General features: G+C 37.1%; 1 protein-coding gene across 1 annotated transcript in view; it reads right to left on the bottom strand.

Moving 5' to 3' along the window:
* Positions 1-23,020, bottom strand: part of HDAC9 (histone deacetylase 9) — a 465,688-nt gene extending 442,668 nt beyond the window's left edge. The window contains exons 1-3 of the mRNA XM_019616457.3: positions 21,909-23,020; positions 16,879-16,951; positions 16,299-16,408 (exon numbers count right to left, since the gene is read on the bottom strand). Coding sequence (XP_019472002.2) covers positions 16,299-16,330 — 32 coding nt within the window. The 5' untranslated portion in view covers positions 16,331-16,408; positions 16,879-16,951; positions 21,909-23,020. The remainder of the gene's footprint in view (positions 1-16,298; positions 16,409-16,878; positions 16,952-21,908) is intronic.
* Positions 23,021-23,283: the final 263 nt, after the last annotated feature.

Raw genomic sequence — 23,283 nt, 5'->3', positions numbered from 1 at the left:
AAGTCCAAATTGGCTAATGAAATCACACCATGCTGTAACAAATTGATGCTCTTCAACCTGATACAACTTTCTGTCTCATTACATTATCTTGTCCTCTGTATACTCAAAGGAAGCATCATTACAGTAATTATATTCTATAAGAGTAGTCACTTTTCTAATGCTTCCTTGGAAACTCATGAACTTACTCTGGAAAGTGAAAAGTGTCTTGGAGGTGCCTTCAAGTTTTGGTTACTGCTATGCTTACCCTACTCATTTCCATTCTGAGCTAAAAAATAAAATGAAGTGTTGCATGGTAATCTTCAGGCAGACTTTATCTTGCTTTTGTTAGATTCAGCATTCCTATTCCATTCCTACATAATCAACTCCTAATCTTACTGAGCAAAAATGATTTATATGCCTGGCTGATTTGCTAGAGTGGATATGTGTAGTTGTTCTTCCAAATGTAGTGTTCCCCATTTTATCACTGTCTTTCTGAGTTATTGCAAACATTTACTGAAAGTCATGGGGGTCAGGAAAGAATGTGGCGGGTCTGAATTACAGTTTATAAGTTTAATTTGTAAAGCCCAAGGTGAGCTGCTGAATCCTTTAAAAGATTTTCATCCCTAAAAGGAAGCTTGCAACATCTTTGTAGCAGCATCCCTGCACATTGTGAACTACCATCCATTAGAGCTCTGATGCCTCGTATACACTCCAATTTACAGTAACTGGGGTTTTGAATGGAATAAAGCCTGTATATTTGTCACACAGAAGACGAGTAAAGTCATTTTTGGAAGGGCCACAGAAGGGTTTTGGAAACCACACAGAAACAGAAAAAATGTCTTTCCCATGGTCCTCGTGAGATCAGAATACTTTCATAAGGGACAGTGAGAGAAAGGCCATAATGAAAATTTCATGCTTCCTCTTACATTCAATCTTATGTTCTCTCCAACTATTTCTTCACCAGAAAAAGCTGAAGGACCCATAAGGGGAAAATAACAAGTTTTTATTCAATTAGAATCACTGTAAAAAATTGTAAACAATGGAAAAGCCAATGCATACAAAATTTTGTACCTTTCAGTAAATTATTTCTCACAATGACACATTTTAGTATCAGTAGTATGGGAAGTATCTATCTGAAATTCCTTTACATCACTGGGAACCACGCTGGGTATTAAAAAGCCAGTGAGGTATAGCACAAATGGAGGAGTGCTTAAAACAAGTTGAGAGCTGACAAAAGCAGTAACACGCTGAACAAATCACACACTCTGTCCACACAATTTCCTCTCCGTAATACCACAAGGAAATGTGTGGGATATTCTATACTCTGCAACCACTAAAATTAAGACAATATTCAGCTATTCCAATCCAATTCATAATTCATCACTTCACAGAAAGCAAAACCCTGATTTTAATAAATGAACAGAAAAAGATCTGTAACATTTAACAAGACCAAACTGCACTTCCAGTGTATGAGTGCTTGCTGATGTGGATCTAAATAAGCAGTAATGGTTGCCCATGAAAATGTATGTTGAGGAAAGAACAAATGCTAAGTCTGATGCATTCTTTGCTGTTATATGCCAGCTCTTTCTTGAAATGGTTAGTCTTTCTTCATGTATTTCTATTCCTTGACTGTCAGACAGTAGAACCCTTTCTTCAACAGTTAAGACATTTGGTTATTCTTCCTTGGTGCAATCTTGCAATGCACCTGTTCTTCTAGTCACATTTAGAGCCGACTAACAGTATGCACGTTAAAGAGATGACTCTTAAATTCAGCGTGTGGATCGAAGAGGCAGCCACTCACTTTTTGAGCAAGATGAATTAGCACACCAAAACTTAGCTGATGTCTATTCTTTAAATTCACATCCAGTTTTAAATTGAACTAGTGGCTCTTTTTATCTTTAAAGTCCTGAGAAGTTCAAGTCAAGTGACATTGCACTCCTCTGTAGAAATCAATACCTGCTGCCTCTCACCTGGCCCTTTTTTGAGCTACATCTTTTCAGTCACTTTTTTTTTTTTTTTTTAAGGGATTTAGAATTCTAAAAAGAAAAATCAACAGGTGCCTCACATTTTGTAAAGACCACCCATGCACCACATACATAAAAATTGTAGTCACTTCTAACCATTGTTGTGCAGTTCTCTATATATTCTTTGCAGCTATAGTCATGCTTACAAAAGTATCTGCTGTTGCAATTATTTGTATTTTACAAAAAAATTACATTACTTGTTTCTCCATGATTGTAAGATTTGCTTTTGTTCTCCAATCAAAAAACCAGAAATTTTGCTAGGGTGTAATTTATTGGTGATGTCTGTTAGTCAGACTGACAACTAGTTAAAAAATCTTCTGAGTAAGACTGTTTGCCTTTTAGCAAGTATCTTGTTTAGTAGCTCAGGAAGATGAAAATCGCATGCATTTCAGATTGGATGTAATTTTCAATTTTGTTTACAGAAAAAGAACAGTGGTTTGGCTGATTAGAGAGTTTTACTTGATCTGTAAATAACCACTCGACTGCTGCAAAACTGAGCAATCTGAAGAAACCAGCACCAGTGCCAACATTTTAAATATAACAGTTTTTTTTGTATTGACATTGAAAAGAATAGCTTAAACATACATAAATGTCTCATGAAAATGTATTTCTTGCATAATAGAGATAGTTGAATGTGTGATTAGTTGTTTCAATGCGGGAACGTTCGGGAATGTATACACATACCTACATTTGATAGTTTTATTAAGGTGGTTAAAACATGTTATTACCCCTTTTTTTAGAGCCAGTGGTTAGCCAGTATTTGGAAGTGTGCGGGTTGTTTCTCAGAAACACAACGGAGTCAAGTATTTTTTGATCCAGACCTATTTGCATGCAGAGAATGTAAACAAATCTTGTCTCCTTGAACACAGTAAGTATGACATGAATGACAGGACCCAGCCATTTGTTCAGAATGCCAAGCCCTTACATTGCCTACACAGAGCAGTGCTGTGCCCCCAAAGCACTTTTTTCAATCACATTAAATAAAGGTTTTTAAGTGTCCCCTAAATATGTGATGAACTGCATAGCTCTTTTTGTATAAAAAGAAGATCCAAGTGTCTGTTGTGGCTTGGGTGTCTGTTCAGAGACTTCCTGGTATCATTAAACTGACCAGTGCTTCATTTTTGATCCTGAATCCTCTACTGTTCTGATGCTAAGCATTTTCTGACTGTTACAATCTTGCATGCTTTTTGTCCGGACCTTTTTATTCCATTCTTTCTGCTGCTGAGATACTCTTATTTTCTAAACTTTGTGTTGAAAATATTGGTATGTCCCATTATTTTGATGAAATAACTTGTGGGGTGTTCTAACTCTGATCACACCTCTTTCTCATTCTGAAATGGTCTTCTCTGAAGTCCTCTGATGACAGAATCCAGCCGTTGTCTTCACCCTCAGCCTTATTCCCACCAAGCATCAATTTCTATCACTCTTTCCCTGTCTGCATAACCCCCGTGTTCTTCTCTTCTTGATTTTCTGATGTCCTCTCTTCCTCCTGGCATGCAATGTACCCTTCCACCAAAGGAGTGCACCTGGATTCACACCACATTTTACAAAGCTGAATTTTGAGGTCCAAGCATTTATTTCAGCCTTGCAATGTTGATTCACAGTTTGGAAGGTGGTTTCTATTCTTTCATCCATTACTAAGCTAGGAGACATTAAATTAGTCCTTTACCCTGAATAGAAAATGGATTTTATCCAAACAAGGATAGATCATAACTATATAAAGAGCTGCCCACAGATCATAAATATATCTAGCTTACAAAATTCCAGTATGCATCAGTCTTTGTAAAAGTACTTAATACCTTAAAAAACAAAAATAAAAGAAATCTGGTCTTTGCACTTGGTATGTCTCATTTGACAATTCATAAGCATTGTTAGAAGAGAAATGATGTTGTACATGAATTTCTTTAGTTCCTAACTGAACTGTTCTTTCAAAACACAAGCTGTATTCAAGCTGACAAGAAAAACTCTGAGGAACACACTGACATTAAACCTGACCAGATCATGCTTCTTTCAGTGGACAGTTGCATCTGTTCTTGTCATGAGCTTACTACAATTAACTGCATTAGCAGATTTAATAGATGATACTGAAGGAAAGAGTGAGCCTGAAATTATACAGATCTTTCTTACTATAATGATTCATTAGGTAGGATTTGTTTCAGCTTTTTGCTTAATCATTATTTTTATATTATCCTACGCTCTATAGTGATGACACAGAGTTGTGATGGAGAACAGGCAGGAGTTACTACCATAAGCCTGTGTCAAGCTTTGTTCAGGCTGCCTGGGCACAGCGGTGATTCACTGATGATCAAGCACATCAAACATCTGTATGTGAATATCTGAGCAAGTCTTTTGCCATTCTGGGTGAGGAGAACAAAACAATTTGATGATATTATTATTCCTTTCTATGATTTCATGCCTTTTGTTCTGAAACATCAGTACTGTTTATATTTCCAGAGATCCTATAGCTAAGGATGAAGGCAATGTGAATCAGGATGTTCACAGAAAGAGAGCTTTTCCTCCACAGTTATCAGCCATGAAGAGAGATTATTGCGGATGTGGTTTTGGCTCTTCTAGTTGGAGAAGGTGAAATGTGAAATAGATTTGGCTGATTGTTGTGGTCACCTTGAAGGACTTCACTGTTAAACATTTCCTCAGAGATCACAGAATCATAGAATCATTAATGTTAGAATGACCACTAAGATCATCTAGTCCAACTGTCAACCCATCCCCACTATGCCCACTAACCATGCCCCACATCTCCATAGTTCTTGAGCAAATCCAGAGATGGTGACTTCACCACCTCCCTGGGCAGCCTGTTCCAATACATCACCACTCTTTCTGAGAAGAAAATTTTCCTAACATACAACCTGAACCTCTAATCACAGAGACAGGATAGTTTCGTAATAGCATTTGATATTAACATTAAAATATGTGTTTTATATTATCACAACTTCCGTAACTATGGAATGGAAGGCTATTAGTTAAATAAAAATGCGCCATCACTGCTGGACGGGTGGTGATGAAAGAGAGAGGCTTAGTGATCTTCATCTCTTATGAAATTTTGCAAGTGCAGTATGTGGTTTCCTCTCACAGGTATTGCTGTCAAGCTGCATAGATACCCTTTCAATTTAAGGTAGAGCTGTAGGCTGCCTGCTGTTATCAGTTGCTATCTAGTGATAACCTTGTCAGCTCCTTTTTAGTAGTCACGTATTATCAACCAAATAACACTAGTTTCTGAAAATGACCAGTTCCATTTACATTTCATAATGTGTTGAAAGGAAAAACGTTTGTGACTGAATATGAGAAGGAAGGAGCTGTCAACCCTGTTTTGTGATTACTGCCCACAAATGTTCTCACATTTTACTTCAAAAAAGTGTTCTGACAAAAATATTAGCACTAATAGTACAGCATGCATATGTTCTCATCATATAAATAGTGCAACTTCATCGCATGAGTTAGCTGAGGGCTCTATCCAATGACTTTAATGAAATTTGAGGTTGCTCAGCACCTCTCAGCAGGCACTTGGCGCGCTCAAGGAAGGCAACATGTTGACCTTGCAGCCACATCAGGTGTGAAGAACCATCAGTTTATGTGAAACCCAACAGGAGGCACAGAGTCTCAGTGCCTACAGCATCAAGGCTCTTTCCCCAACAAACATCAAAAAATTTTCTTGCTCTACCACGCTGTATCAGCATATCAGCATCCTCCAACAGATACATCCTACAAACAGCAATCTGTATCAGCAGCCTGCTTTCTTTCACACAAGGAGTGGAAACTCATTTTCCACAACTTAGCAGTCTGCATTACCCTAGGTTCCCTCTTCAGGCAATAGAGAGAAATACTCTTCATCCAGTTGTAGATGCCTAAAATGAGACGAGATGAACCCTACCGAAGGTGTCTGCTGTTTTTCATTCATTCCCTATGAGGTTTTTTATTATTTGAAGTCTTGTGGGGGAACTTTTGTCAGTCTAGAGGTCAAGAAATAGATTTTCTCACATACAGAAGTAAAGGAGACTGTAAAGGAGAGACATGTCTACTCTAATGTGAAATCTGGATTATTGAAATTAATATCCAATTAAAAATACACATGCCATTATGGCAGCATGTTGTGTACATAAAGACTATCAAATGGATGCATTCTCTAGAATTTCAGTGTTTTTCAATTTTAACACTTGAATGTGATCTCCTGACAAACCTGAGAGTGGACAAAATTATTTCAATGAAAAGAAATGTCTTTTCATGCAACAAAAGAATCCTATTAGTGATAAGTCTACTTTAAATATTCTGATTTAATTTTCTGTGTCCTCTATTCTATATCATTCTTTTATTTTTTGTTGTTTTCCACGGTTACTATTTCTCAGCTAAAGGAATTCAGGAAATGCTGCTGACAAGAGACCCACATTTAACTGTTATCAGCCTACCATTTCTTTTGCACTGTTATTTTGCATAGATGAATATCTTTGTAGAGGTCACACATCTTTGCTATGCTACATGAATGCCTGCTTTTGAAGAATTTATGCTCTGTATTGTACCCTGAAGTGAAAGATGTACTTACTCACTGAATACTACCTATTCTGTAGGGTGAAATAGTCACAGGTTTGGAGGTTTTGTTACTCCTTTTTTGCTAATGATTATATTAAAAAGAATATTTATGAATTGTGTGATGTAGATCTTACAAGATCTATAGTGTGTGTCGTATGTCTGAAGATCTGTTATATATCATATGCACATAAGTATAATGTGTATACACGTGTATGTATTGTATTATATTTATATATAAAGCACATGCACATTCCAAGTTACACTTGAGAGCTGGGGTGCATACTTGTCTATACTAAATGAGAAATTTTATCTCAAATCACTGCAATCTGTTTCCTAGAAAAAAGGAATTTAAGAGTATAATAAAATTCACCCGTACATAACCTCTCAAACTCCTCCTTTTCCACTGAGGTACAGTAGTAGAATTACAGAAGCAGAAAATAAAGAGAATCTGTTCTTTCAATATTTCTGTCCTTTGCATGTAAGGCAGAGGAACTATCATCTCTGCTCTAAATCTTCTCTTCATCGGGTCTTTGTGGAAATAAGATTAAAAAGTAACATTAGATTTGTCTGTTAAAGAACTCAATTTTCCCCCACAACTATTTGTGTAAGCTTGTTTAAATGAAAAAAAAAGAAAAAAAAAAAGTGTGTTTTGTTGACAAGAAATACTGTGCAACTTAAGCAGTCATTCCAAATAAAACTTCAGAAAATCTTAAACTCATCTGAGGTTTTGTATAAAGTGGGGATTTCTTGATTGGAAAGAAAATTATCAATAATAACCCCCATAAAAACGAAGCAGAATATACCAGATCTGCTTATGACTGCTGGCTGAAAAAAACAGTGATCACTTTGACAACCATAAGTTCCAATTAAGCTGTGCTTTTTTGTGGTTGTTTTGTGTCTTTGTTTGTTTGTTTTTCCTTGTTGTTCTGTCTAAAACCAAACTTCCCAAACACATTCTCCTGTGTTTTCTCTATTGCTCTTTCTTGCACCAAGGTGACCTAGCATATTGATAAGTTTAAGATGTAACTCTATCCCAGAACACTGCAAAGATAAGGAATGGCTGTTATACTTTCATCCAGAGCCTGAAGAAAATTAGCAAACTACTCTTCAAGATCTGATTGCGTAACAGGCGTAAGTATCTACAACCACCCTATGTATTTTTGGGCCCACTCTGTGGGCACTGATACAGAAGATTCCATTTACCACCAATTACAGATAGCTTTTAATGGGAGACTGAGTGGCTGAAATAAAAGTGTCCCCCAGATCTCAGCTGTGGGCAGCTAAATGGTGAAGAATTGCACAGCTATTTCTTCAGTGCTGGGTACTGCTCTTTAAAACAAATCCATTAGAATGTTGGTACATAGAATTAAGTATACAAATCTACTCCAACACATTTTTCCTCTTGATTTCATTGAAATACATCAAGTTTAGATCAGATATCTTTTGTTCATAGTTTCACAATGCAACCGATGTGGATTTTGCTGGAAGTAGATGAGATTGCTGGAGATGTGATCTCTCATTTCGATGACGCTTCACCATTCAGATTCCTTTACCCAAGGGATGGCAATTTTCAGATCAAGTGAGGTGAGAATTGAGTCTGGGAAGAAGGGGCAGTAAATCCAGGCAGTGTCCTGGCAATATAAGAGGGCTTCCATATATCCATGCCTTCACTTACCTAAGAACTGACATCAGGGAATGGAGCAGAGGGGTTAAACTTCTGCTTCTCTTTGAAAAATTCCTTTATAATCTAAGAGGGCTTTGTCCCCATCTTGACACTAACAGCGGAAATAGTGACAGAATGTCATTACAGCCACAAAGGCGTTGTTATTTATGACCTGGAGCTCTTTTTTGTTGTGAGAATTTGGAGGTCAAGATTTTAAGCAGGTAGAGTGTAGGTATACCTATTACTGTGTGCATTAAAAAAGGTCTGTTTGATCTGAAGGAGAGCCATTGAGAAACCTTAGAGTTCCTCTATGTTAAGATGAATGTTTTGTCATTGCACTTTATTTTTCCCAAATTCCGTCATTAGTTCCACTATGAATATTATCCAAGAATATGTTATTTTTTCTTTATGAAGAATATCTTTTTTCCTTCAATTAGAAGTGACAGTCCTAAGGATTCATTTTATGACACTAAAGAGGACTGAAATTGTGGGTACTTTTAAATTTCTGTGTGCTTCTTACAACCAGAATTACTACATAAAGCTGTAAAATTAGGTGATGTGTTCCCATCACAGAATGATTATTTGAACACTGTCTTCTAAATTTACCAATTTTTTATATGACTCTTCCTTAAAGTTCAAAATACTCCAAAATACTTCTCAAATAGGCAAACTTTTTGTAATATTTTATTACCACAACGTTTTCAGTGGTCAAGTGATTGAGGAGAGAGACTGTGAATTTATTCACACACATTTAAGTCAATTTCTGAAATCAAGAACAGACATAAGAATTTGTCTGTTAGGAACTGAGCAAATAACAAATTGTGGCTATGTTGCATTTTATCAACTTGCAAGTAAATTAAGGCTGCATATCTTATAATCTTTTGTGTCCCCCCCCCTTTTTTTTTTTTTTTTTTTTTGTACAAGCGAGTAGAAGAGAAGATACAGCGCTGTTTATGAAGGGCTCTGAGATGCAAGATGTTGGTCCCTGTCTTGAAACACTATTTGGATAGAGTATAAATGAACCAAGCGAGTCTGCTGGTTTCCCAAATGAGGCAATGAATGCTGATAGAAACAGTACATTTATTTTCACATTTGTGAAATAGCAAGTTTTATTTGGATGCATGTCATTAAGGCTAAGTGAACGGTCTGAAGCCAGACAGAAAGAGGAGAGCTACTCCATTCAGAATTCAAGGGCTTAGGCTGTTTTACTCAAGACAGATTTTCACAAATATTTCTGAGTATTTTATGATCACAAGTTCATCTATCTGCTAGTTACATAACACTGTCACTCTTACTAAAATAGAAAGTACAAAAACTTCAGTTCTGCAAAAGGTAGAGCTGCCCACAGTGTTCCAGTTTACGGGCTCAGTCCTCCAACACAGCGAGCACTTTGGTCCCAGTCCAGCAAGCTCAAGTATCTGCCTAGCAGCATGCACATTAATAACTCTGCTGTGCTAAACTGCTACTATAGCTAAATAGAGGAGCCACAAGGTCCTGATATCATAGATGACATCTCTCCTTTACAGTCTCGTTGAAATGCTGGAATTACTTAACTCTCTGGGTTTTCATACACCACCATTCATAAAAATTAGTCTATAGCCTGCCGTATTCAAGTGTGGGAGGACTACAAAATGGGCAAACAGATTTTTTTCTTCTTACCAGTTTCTTCCAGAGCTTGAAAGGCTTATTAGAATTTGGAGAGAGGGCTACAGCAGATATAGCTTCCCTCTCTCCACTAGCTGCATACAGAGTAGCACACGCTGTACATTGCCCATCTGGGAGATGCTGCCAAGCCCTTTCTCACCTCTATTGAGCTCTGCAGAAAGGGTGAATGCAGAGCTTGTCACTGTGCTGGTTAGCAGAGTGAGGCTGGTGCAGTCAGGAAGGCTTATGCTGCACTCAGAAATGTGACATTTAGGCTGCAGCACGCTCTCCAAAAAAGTTCTGTCTGACCATGTCAGGACTCTCCTCCATGACAGCATGATTTCATTTCTCTCTCTTCTTCTCCTCATGCAATTTATGCTGTTAACATCAGAAACACTTTAAAATCCATGTCAGACTTAGCTTTAATGACATCTGTGCAGTCTGTCATCACATGGATTGTACTTTGTGATACACATTATTATTCTTAATATTTCGTCAACATTTTATGTGAATCATGATGAATGTGGGCTACTGCATTATCCCCTTTTCTGTGAACATCATGAAGCTGCTCCCTTCAATCATTATTGTTACCATCTACGTTATTTGCTTTCTTACTATCTATTCATCCATGTATAATATGACACATTTCCATCTGCAATCTCAATACAAAAACATGAAGAGCTTTAAAAATTTCATGCATCTCTAGAGCACTGAAGGTTACTTTTTACCTAAAACAATGTTCAGATGGCTGTCACGGGGAAAGTTAAAGTGAAATGTCAAAAGCTGTAAGGATGAAAAGCTGCACATGGCAGATACAAGATTCAGCGCACGGTAACTCCCTCTTAATAAACAAGCAAAGATCTATTGGAAGGAAAATTTCCTTGCATTTGAAATTTAACTGCCAACCATCCACATCCTACACGTAACTGTCATAAAGGATGTCTAAATCTGTCCTCGTTTATAACATGTGTTGTGACAAGGTTTGACAGTCTCTGAAAGAGCTATAATTGCTACCTAAACATCCAGCATTTTGTCAACTGCGATCATGTTTAGGGAAAGCATTTATTTCACTTTAAAAAAAAAAAAAACAGCATTTTTTCTTTCTGAATGAGATGACAGATTTGTTTTTCTTTTCTCATTAGAGGCTGCAAGTCAGATTTAAGGATCTGTTTTTTTTGTTACTCCTTTTTACATGTCACTAATTTTCCAGTGACAGAAGTTGAAACTTTTCAGATTAAAAGAATAATGATTAGCTGGTGGAAACCAACAGCAATCCAACAGAAATTCTGTAAGCACATCTACAAAGATATTGACACCATTGAAAAGTCCTGAACATCAAGCTGGTTTTGAAAGACATGCTTCTGAATATCACAACAGGAACCAAGGTGGAAAAGAGGAACAAATATCCCAGTATTTGCCGATTTTTTTACTCTCAATAAGTGTTATGTTGATTTTGTCCTCTGCCTACAGGCCTTCTAATGCACACACACACACCTTGGTGCAGGATGGAAATGGGAGCTGTTGCTCTAACAGCAAGGGAAGCTTTGGGTGAGGGAAATGAGATGCCTCTGGACTTTAACAGCCTCTATAGTTCGGACTGCAACTAAAGCAGAACTTCTCATTCCCTGGGTGGTTCAGGAGCATCCAAAACCTCACCAGGCCAAAGAGTTCACCTTAATTGCTTTCTTGAAGTACTAAGCATTAAAAGTCACCACTACTACATCAGAAGCTCCCCAGAAGCATTGTTTTCATCTTTCTGGCAGCATTCATGGTACTTCTGTGTTTATTTACCACAAACAATCCAGCAATCAAATTTGATTCACAGGAACGCTCACAAAAAGTAAACAGCAAGCTGTGCTTTGGAGAGCTTTTGTGCCAGAATTGGCACTTTTTCCACATGCAGTTTGTGTCACGGTGACACTATAGCAAGAAAGCATACAAAGGGATATCCCCAGACCCTAGATCTAAACTTGCATGCCTGGCCTCCCCTTGCCATGTGTACCAGTGCTGAGAAATGCGTGCCCAAGGCTTGACTGTGCTGTGCTGAGACAGGGCTATAGGGATGCTCAGGGCAGGTTCTGTCTCTATTGGCTGGAGGGGTCAGCAAACGCACAGAACCTTCCCTCCTTCCTGGTGCTTTAATTAGAGTGTGATAGGAAACCAAAATACAAAGATTTGCTGCTTTATTCTTGTTTTCATACTTGTCTCAGTTTATATGTAGATTGCTCCAAAATGTATGCCTCCTAATTATTTCCACAGAAACTACAACACAAAGAGAACTATAACACAAATTCTTAGCTATAAAACATCATTTTTCACCATAGTCACTACCTTTAATTGTGCATTTTCAACAGCCTTGAACAAGAGCCTGCATGCTGCTCTCATAAATATCTGCACCAGCAGAGGTGACTCACTGTCATTGCCTCCACTGCACACCTCTATGCACTGCCTCAATGAGCACATATCCAGTTTGGTCTCCATAAACATTCAGCAAACATCAATGAATGTCAATGGGCACCATTTTTTCTGCCTGAACACCTTTGACACACCTTTGCTTCATATGCACTCCCATGTCAGATGCCATTCTGTCAGACTGCCCCTCTGCTGCCATCTATCACATGGCAACAACATGTAAAGGAGTATTGGTGGGAAGGTTTAATCTCTATTGTCATACCACCACCATCTGCCTCTAATATCATAGGCCAATATTATAAAACAGGAGGCATTATTTCCTGAGCAGTCCTTGTATATTCCTTATTTATTAAATTTTTTTCTACATTCTTGTGTTCCAGTAGTGTTGCATGCTTAGTCTCCTATCTGTATGCTGTTGTTCTTCTGTCGCAGACAATGCAGCAGAACTGAATTCTGCCCTTAAGTGGCTGCTATGCTCAGTGGAAACTGGAAGAGAAAACTTCGGCAATACAGGACCAATGAACACGCTGACATTGTGCTCAGATATCCAGCAGCTTCAGGTGTCTGTAACTGGAGACAGATGTATGCTTCAGTTATTTGCCAACTAGTAACACCTTCCAGAAGAGTAATGGGTTCATTATCTGGCTATTGAGCTGTGCTATGCAGTTTTTAATCATCCTGAACAACCTAAAAAAACTTACCAAGGTAGAGGGAATGTAGTAAAGTGAAACACTAGCCTAAGAGGAGGAGTGAAAGAGCTTTGGATGGGAGTGAGAACAAAGAGCTTAGAACATATACAGAAACGTTGAGATTCTGGGAATAAGGGTAGGGAGCTCTCTACAGGGCAGTGAACAGAAGGAGGCAGAAGAGTTCAGGAAATCTTTAGAAAGGATGGGAATAGAAAATGGCATATTGAGACCTTAAGAGGAGGCAAAGAGTCCCTGATAAATGCTCAGCGCCTACTGCAACTAAAAAGAGAACAACAGAGCCCTTTTTGTCTTAGGATTCAATTCAGATTTTATGGTCATAAGTATTATCAATGAGTATATACAAGGAGAAGTGATAAAAAATATTTTCTGTATTCTAAACAGGCTTCTGTAGAAGAGAAGGAAAGAATACTTCTGCTCTTTACTAGTAAACAACTGTTTTAAAATGACATTAAGTTCCCCTGTAATGGGAAAAAAATCCGGGAGATGACATCTGCGGGAGGACTTCTCGTGAGGTTCTTTCTGAGAGCATCTCTCATGTGGCTCTGCTAGAGCATGCCATTAATAACCTAAATCATACTTCCAGCCCTTCCAGGCATTTTTCCTGGGATACCTGTGTCTGGAGTATAGAGAAAGAGAAAGTCTTTGGTGTGTAAAACTCTGGAGCCAGGTCAAGGGACACCGTTAAAAGAAATTCTGCCTGTCCTAAAATAATATCCTAATAGCTCCTAAATAAAAGCTTTTGAACTTGTAATGGGAACTTCCATCAAAAGAAGTCTTACAAAAAAATACATGGAAAATTCCATTCCTTACTCCAGGGAAGATTTAATGGCTACAGCCTTCACAGTGACAAGGTAACTGTGTTCCAATACTGATGTTTATGTTCTTTTTATTCCACTGTAAGAGACTTCAGTAATCACTATTTGCATTTAGCTTTCTGGATCAGAAATGCATTACGGCATTTCTTTGGAGTGTACCTTTTTCCTCACGCTGAACAGCAAGCATTCGGTTTTAAGAATAAGAGTGAAATAGCTGTTTTTATGTTTAAATGGATGGAGTTGTGTGGCTCTGAATGCTAATCAGCTGCAGGTAAAGAAAGTTTCCTCTTGTGAAAGTTTGCTAAATGTGCTAGCTGGAGCTAAAAATAACCAGCTGACCTGCCTCCATCACTGCAACCTTGCATAACTTGTTTCTCCTTGTGTGACTGAAGAACAGGTGATATAGTCATGTACTCTAAGGCAGAAAGAGGTCATTTTGCTTATTTGGAAATTGATTTAACACTAGAACATATTTATGTACCTGATCTGGGAAACCTGCTTTGTGAAACAGCCTTTACTCATAAAGATCATTCAAAGGTAAGAATCAGAAATTCTCCAATTGTCTTTGTAGCAAAACACCACTGCATTAGATGTGCTTAGCATTCTTGTATGTTGCTATGATACAAAGATGCTAACATTAAACAAAATGGTGGCAGCAGACTAAAGGCCATCAGTGCAGCACCCAGGCCCTGACACAGCTGTTTGCCAGGAGATCCATGAGAAAGTGTTCTGACAGTTGTCAGCAGCCTCAGCTAAATGGCCCTGGAAGAAAGCTTCTTCATGCAAGATAAAAGCTGGTCTTGATGGAAAGGGAAATAGAAAGACTTGCTCTCTAATACTCACAAAGATGTGGCAGAAAAGTAAAAGAATTAGGATATACATAAAAGAGACATTGATAAGATTTTCAGATTCAAACATGTACATTAGAATGAGCCAATAATAGATTAACAGAGAAGAAATTGCATTTAAACATGAAAAAGCCTATCTCAAGTATGTTTGCCCCAGATTCATTCCCTCATTACAGGATGACCTAGCTGGTATTTTCAGAAGTCTTACCTTCTATTTACCAATTCTACTGTAGGGAACATGGCTGCAGTTAATCATTCCTATATACAATAATGACTAAGAAGTCAGTTGTACAAATGCATGGCAACAGATTTGTGTTTAATTCTTCTCTGGACTCGATCTCTGAGGTGGAAGTGTATATGTCACTGAAACAGTGTTAAGGACACAGGAGTACAGTTTGTCTTTATCACGTGTTCAGATCTTTACATGAAAACTAATAAATTTGGAAGGGAACATTTTCATATCATGTGTCAAAAAAATTAAGTAGAATACAGTTTCTTTTCCATAAAATAGGTGCTGGATTTTAGGAAGTCAAAGATATGATCTTGAAAACAGAGTTTCGAAAACCTCAATGTTCTTAAGTTAGATCATCTGTATCTTGTCATTGCTGGGAGAAGTCTTGCATTACTGTTGCTCTGAGAAACCTCTAAATATGGTTACATAACCTCCCACCTATTTGACAACTTACTAAACTCTCCACCTAGCGTGGACTTGTCTAGTGGAAGTTTACTCTGATGCCTTGCAGGAAGGCCTGTGCAGTAAGATGTCTGACTGCAGCCTACAAGAGGCCATTGCCCTACAACTATCAGAAACATCTCAAAGCCACCGTCTGACTGCATAGCCTCCATGGTGAGCTTCTGGAAACTTTCAGCAAATTCTGCGCATTCTCAGTTTACGAAGCGTAACCTCTACAGCTTAGCTCCTTCTATACTGCCACCACTCCATTTACATACTAATTCTTTCTCTTCATGAACACAATTAGTTTTCCGGTTGTAACACAATCCACCCACCGTGTTACATAAAAAGAGATGATGGTAAAACAATGTAAATAATCGCACATTATTTTAAGTTGAAAAACTGAAACTCCAACTGTGCTTTGAAGAGTGAAATTTTTTTTTAAAAAAAACACGTAAATTAAACAGAAAACAGAGCTGACCACAGATATAAGAATATCATCTTCTAGCGTTTGACTTCTGCATGTTTCTATAGAAATACAGAAATAGACAGAAAATATATAGAAAAATCCCAATTCCCGTTTTCAGAATGTTTTGGATTCAATCAGGTAAAATGTTAAGATTCTTTCAGGTATTTTATATTCCACATATCAAATATTATAGAGAATATTAATTATAGATACAGCTAATTAAGCCTATCATCATCAGTGTATATTCTGCAAAAGCACAAACATATTGTATTTAGATCCTCTGTGATGAAAACTATCAGAAAGAGATAGACTGTCCAGGCATAATTTGTGAAGAGAAGCTCCTCCTCCCTGTCCTTCAGGTAGGCACACATTTCAGAGAGGTATCTTCCTTACATTTTAAGCCCCATAATTCTTGTTCAGACTTCTCCAGTACACATGGAGAAAAATGCATTTCTTTTCTTTATATGAGAGTTTTCCACATCTTCATAGAGTTCAGCATCCAGTGATTTCTGAACTTACCTGTTCTTTGCAGGTTTTAGTAATTCCCACATAGAAGGCCTTGATCCAGTTTAGTTAAGAATTATATTCACTAGCTGTCAAACATCTTGAACAGAGAGATTGTGGAATCTCTAAAAGAAAAAAAAAAAATCCCCTATAAATAGAAATCCCTCTTCATCTTTCTCTAGATATTCACCTGCTTTACATAAAACTGCACCTTTTGATTAAATATTACTGGCTTATTTAGCATTTCTTTACTCTTCCAAAGACTGGGATTAAATCTACTGGCATTTTCATTTCAAAATTATAAGGGCAAATGACAACCCTGACCACTCAGCAAGCATACTCTGTTCTCCTTGATCCATTCAGACTCCACAGTGATTTCCTCTTGCCAAAGACATTTGAGATTTCTTAGAAGGAATCTGGTACATAGACCTGTTTAATTGTGAACTCTCTGAGGAAAGAAATAATATAATTCCCAGACTCACATTGGAGCTTCCTGCAAACGCTGCAAACATTAAAGAGATTTAATGTAAGAAAATAACGTGGTGGAGACGTTGTGGTTCAATTTTTAAATTATTTGAAAGAGAAAAACACCTGCCTTTGGAAGTTCCAGGGTCAGATACGATAGTGTTTCTCACATGATGTGGAGCTTCACATGCTTTGAATTATTTCTGTGAAGAGAAACATTTTTAAAATGCTGCAAATATGTAATCTGATAGACTAATTAGTCATGCAATACAGCACAGCTCTTCCATAGTTTATCTTCATCACTAATATTAATCACTGCAGAAAGATATATTACGGATGACCAGAGGTTAAAACAAAGAATGCAAAATAATGAACCAGAGCAGCATCTGATAATCTGTGGAACTTTCCAATTTATAATTCTGAGAGTGTTTGTGGGTTTCTGGATCAACTTTACGCAAGTCTGTTTCCTCTTTAATCAGTCTCTGATCATGGTGATGTTTACTTTGCATTAATTTTATCTGCCTTTGGAAGTAATGTAATTCCAATAAGAGCCAATTAGTTTTGCACCATCAAGAAGGACAATGAATTGTGACTCGATAAAACAAAGACAAAATTAACCATTTGCCTAAATGATGCCATTCGTTGTTGTTTTCTCATAAGACTTGTTCTGTTATGTTCAGCTCTGTGAACAAGATAGCTCAGGATATGCAAGTTTACCTAAAGTAAAGCATGTTCTGAAACAAACACTACACTTGTGTAGCACCAGCGTCTAGTAATTCCATGCTCATTTTCCACAAGCCATTGGATCTGTCTACAGATTGTGTTTCATGCACATGAATAAGTAATGCAGTGAGAAATAAGCTAAGCATTTCAGTTCTTGTGGAGAACGCTTTTTATCTAAGAAATGAGTTTGCTCGGAGATGCTTTTTCTACACAAATGTAACACAGCCTTTTGCAGAGAAGTAAGTCAAATTGCATGCTGGAGTGAAGCAAACTTGAACCAATGGACAGAAAATTTTCAGAAATTTTTGTATAACAGCATTTATGGAGGAATCTAGTACGCAAGTATCTTCTCAGAATTATAACCGTAGCTGTAATACAGGTAAGATGTTATTCATATTTTCAGGAAAAGGACTATGCATTTGAGAGGTTAATTTAGGGTAGTGTCATATTTACAAACTGCACGGGGGGAGGGATACTGCAAAGCATAGATTTCCTAGCAAGTTATGGGAATGTGTTTCAGTGGTTTTTTAATACAGGAAATGGAGAAGACAGTTGAAGGAAAATTCTTCCAAATGTCATTAGAACTAATAAGAATACTAAGGTTTATGTCCTTGTTAAATTGAGTGGAAAACATGAAATTGAAGAGTTCATAATCCCTAGAAGTGAAGAATGGAAACTAACAACAATGCATATCTCCCCACATACACAGAGATGTGGCTGATAAAATCATAGTGACCTAAGGAAATATAAAGAAAGATCAGCCTAAAGATTAAATATAGGTAAGCATCTAAGGAAAAGGAAACAAACAAACAAACAAAAAGTAGAACAAATGCTTATAAGTTTATAAATATCTGAGGTGTGGCGGCCATAGCGGTGAGGCCAGTCTCTTTTCAGTGGTGCGTGGAGACAGGACGAGGGGAAACGGACATTCGCTGCAGCATAGGAAGTTTTGCACGAATGTGCGTAAGAACTTCTTCACGGTGAGGGTGACGGAGCACTGGAACAGGCTGCCCAGGGAGGTTGTGGAGTCTCCTTCTCTGGAGATATTCAAGTCTCGCCTGGACGCCTACCTGTGCGACCTGGTGTAGGGAACCTGCTTTGGCAGGGGGGTTGGTCTCGATGATCTCTAGAGGTCCCTTCCAACCCCTACAATTCTGTGATTCTGTGACGCTTCCTCAGATAAATTATATTAAACTCAAATATAACCACACATACACATTACTCCAGAGCAGAGGAAATAGAGTAAAGGAAGAAAACACTATCAAAATCATGAATTCCTTGAAAAATTAAAAAATCTCAGGGAGTATACTGTGCAACAAAGGGAGAAAGTGGAAATCAGGTAGTTATCAATATTAAAGTGCACAAATACACAGGGCAGAAACTAGCAACATAAAATATAGGCAAATAAAAAGAGAAAGCAAAGGTTACAAGAACTAATTTTATAAGCAATAATAAGATGATGAGCAAGCACCATAGTATTATTATGATGAGAAATTGAAAGTGCTTAAAGCCTTTTTTAATTAAATGTTTTTACTAAAACAAGTAACTGATGGAGGCCTAGACATTGATACCATTAGCTGAGCAGTAAGTTTCTGTTCCAAAGAATGAAGAGAACAGATACTTTAATGTAAAAAAATTCAGATTAGCTCAATCTGATGAACTTCATCATTAAATACATAAAGACCTGATCAACATAACTGCAGAATTTAACAAGTATATTTAGAAATGCGTGAAAAATAGCATACTTCCTGGGAGACTAGAAAAAGTGTACATAAGGTCTATGTTTAAAAAATAATAATGGAAAAGGCTGATAAACTCTAGAACTTAATTTAACTCGCTGCTCAGAATAATTATGATATAAAGTGGAAGAGTAAACTTTAGATCCAGAACTGTACTTTTAAAACCACACGAAAATCCAGAACAAAAATCCCCACAAAATTACCTATAACTGAAGATTTTATAAACAACTTACATCAAACCAATCTGTTTTCCTTTACAACAGGCATCACTGCTTTAATGGGAAAGAAAGCCAGTTTTCTAAATCTTGAAGCAACAAAGTAATCGCATTGCTCAGTATAATTTTATATAGAAACGGGGGAAACATGGTTCAGGAGTAACTGCCATAAACTGGTGCAAACTGGGCAATATATCTAAAGATGTATTTTTCCCTGGCAAAAAGGACATAAATGTAAAGCTTCCTGTCTTTTGTTCTAGTAAATGTTTTGTGCAGCTTTGATATTTGAGTAGAGTTATATTGAGAGCTACTATACCTAAGGAAAAGACAGACTTAGAAGGAGCAGTCTGAAGGGGAAGGTCATAATTCACAGACAAATTACTGAGAAATTCTAGAAAGAAAAAAAAAAAGGGGGGGGGGGCGGAATACAATAGTGAAAGTGAAAAAATGATACTTGGGTGAGAGAAGCACAAAAATACACAAAGTTTAGGTAACATTGTTTTGTAGGAAGAGCTATGTACTATGAAAGGAATGAGTTAGCAGTTTCACACTGCTATGAAAAGCCAAATATCACATTGAAATCAATTAACAACAGCAGAGGCTGAAGGAGAACTGGCACAACATTCCTACTCTGCTCAGATAGATTGATTATATTATTTCCCCAGGATGCATCTATTCCTCTTCATAATACTACCAGGTGCTCTGCTATGATGTTTGCTTATTTCATCAGAATAATTTCCCTGTAAATCTTTGCAACTGTGATTTAAGGCTGAAATTGTCAGAAAGGCCTAAAAATTACCAGCTACTACTGAGCACAAAAATGTTCAGATGCTGATGGTTACCAAGAAGTTCCCAGGAGAAAAAAAGAATTACTTTTGAATAAAAATATTTCAATGATTAATACTTGCTTTACTGCAGCTTTTTCTCAATTATTATATTCTTATTATATTCTTCAGTACATATTCTTTAACCAAATTCACAGTCCAGTTTTCTCTTTTGGGAATCTGTTTTTGTGTAAGAATAGCAACTATACATTCAGTCAAGTTCTTTTTTTTTTTTTTTTTTTTTTTTTTTTTTTTTTTTTTTTTTTTACTTACAGCTGATGTTTTCCTGACAAATCCCATTACTTCTCTCTTTATTTTCTGTATTCGTAACAAGAGTTTGGAAATGCCCAAGTCCATCATTATTAGAAGAGCTGATGTCTCTAATGTTTAGAACAAGTGATTTTTCAGAAAATATTTTGGAATTAAACCTCTTCATAATTTCCTTGGATTTTTATGTATTAGAAACTCTCATCTCTTCAAAATAGTTCCAAGACCCTTAGTAGCTTAAGCTGCTAAAGAAAATACAAAGTTTGCAACAATCATTAAGTATAAGTAACTAATTCTCATTAGAAACACTAGCTTAAAAAACGCAAAAAAAAAAAAAAAATCCACTATAAAACTATAATGAGCTTTTTGACATAAAATATTTTTATCTAATAGGCAGATTAGTTCTATTACAGTTCCTTATCTCCATAATATAGAGCAAAGGAGTCCACGCAATGGATATCCTACGCTAGCAGCAGTGAACTGAGTGGAAGGTAACTGTTTCATTGCATAGTCACAGAATCACAGAATGGCATGGGTTAGAAGGGACTTCAAGGATCATTGATCTCCATCCCCCCACCACAGGAAAGGCCACTGACCTCCAGAACTCGTACTAGACCAGGCCCCATCCAACCTGGTCTTGAACAATAGTCTTCCATACTGAAGTTTCAAGCAGATAAAGTCAGGTTATCAACTTCAGTAAATGTTCCAGAAGAAATACTGCTTTATTTATTTATTTTTCTGAATTTCCATCAGAACCATGGAGAATGAATCTGCTCAAAAAATGAAGTTTTTTATTAGTACAACTGGAAATCTATTTGAGGATGTGTACCTTGGGAGGAATTCTGCAGTACAGGAAAAGGTAAGTACAGAGTAAGAAGATGAGAGACCTAAGCTAACTTCACATTCCGTCTATTTCTGAGTATCAATGGCACATTCCTAACATGTGCTTTTATAGCAGTGTAAAGTTAAGGACATCCTGTGTTAACATAATGACATGTAGGGGATAATGTATGATAGAGGAAAAACAGAGTATTTAAAGTAACAAGGTAGTTATTAAAAAATATAACAACTTTGCTATGGAGATTTGTTACTCTCTCTGAAAACAAAATTCACTCTGATTTTCATATGGTAGCAAATGTACTGCATCTTAAGTTGTCGAACCAGTAGAATTTCGTACTGCTTTGATGAATCATGATAGTGATAGAAAAAAGATTGTTGTAAATATTAATGCTTAGAATAGTTATGACCTGCAACTAGAGTGTTTTAAACTAATTTTTGGGCCCCCTATTGTCTTCGTATTGCAGAGAAATCTAGCCTATGATAAACCACTTTACATTCATGCTTTCTGACATGATCAGAAAGTTTAAAGAACATTATTATGTAGTCACATACCTGCCAAAACTGAAAAGACAGCACTTCGAACTTGCATTCAGTGGTCTGAATTGGTCCACAGTCTTTCTTAGAGCATATCTTTTGGAGGAAAAAGATGAGATGACAGTGTAGATACCTGTATGAGAGGGCATTCATCTAAGGGAGCTAATTAAATTGAGGATAAGAGATGGAAGAAGTCTTAGTAATGAATTCCTTCTGAGCCAGAAGTTCAGGATTTGGGTATTTTCATGACAGAAATAAGAGAACAAAACCAGAGAGATCAGTGAACTCAGAAGTGTTATATACCATATGAAGGTCTTCAAAAAGCACTGAAACTGAACTTGCCAACCCTGAGATGCCTCCCATTTTGTAATGGGACCCAATTGCACCAATGCAAGAGCCTCTGTGATTGAGCTTAACATTCATACTGTCAGACAGTTTAGTTGGTTATAATGAAAATAATAGGATTTGGAAGAGAAAACTGGATAGCACATAAAGCATTAATGACAAAAGCAGATTGTACAGCCTGCCTTGATTTGAATTGTATTAAGAGAAGAAAAAAGCAGGAAAGCAGAGCTTGTTAGGATGAGTTTTTGGAAGGACCTCATCTCGTGGAGGATGTCTTTTCCTTTAACTGTCTTCTTTGAGAAACATTTCATTTAATTGCATTCTAAAGAACTTAAGTAGTGACACAGTTTGCTCACTCTTCAGGTGTCTGCACAATGTTATCTCCTGCAGGGCAACATATCACGTGGATCTCAGTTGCTTTTGTATCAGTAAAGCTTACCACATCATGGTCTACAGTTTCACTCTGGATAGTAAGACACGTACCCATCTACTGTAGGGGAGAGAACTTTCAGAGTGATTAGATAATAAATAAGTATATTCTGTAATGGACTGAATTCCATAGGAAATTTTTGGGAGAATAAAGGATATTCCACAGATCTACCAGAATGCAGGCATCAAATCCTCATTGTACAGAATTTAGTGAAGGCAGATATATAGCTAACAGTTATAGAAACACAAAAGATTAGGTAAGATTTTATGTTCTTACTGCATCAACTTGGTGTGAGTGTTCCACTAGTTCATTTAGGTTGAGTACAGTTCTACTAGACCTTTTTCAAAAGGAGTATTCATTAAAATGAAAGCATACATTACTGCACAAAGTCATTAGAAATTACCCTTATTTAAAGCACTTAGATTACGTGCCTGAATTATAAGGATTATAATGGTTATCTGCAGAGTTTCTTACATAAAGTGAGAAAAGTACTTACCTTTAGAAGACCTCAGGTGCAAAAGGATCTACAAAGAGATACCCTTGCCTCCATTGCCAATTCTTAAATGAGGCCTGGGAAAGGATCGATCCTGGCTTCACCCCTTCCAGTCACTCAGATGC

Source organism: Meleagris gallopavo, chromosome 6 (assembly GCF_905368555.1).
Source record: "Meleagris gallopavo chromosome 6, MGAL_WU_HG_1.1, whole genome shotgun sequence".
NCBI lineage: Eukaryota > Metazoa > Chordata > Aves > Galliformes > Phasianidae > Meleagris > Meleagris gallopavo.
The sequence above is the reverse complement of the archived record's forward strand: the minus strand, read 5'-3'. Positions and strand labels throughout refer to the sequence as shown.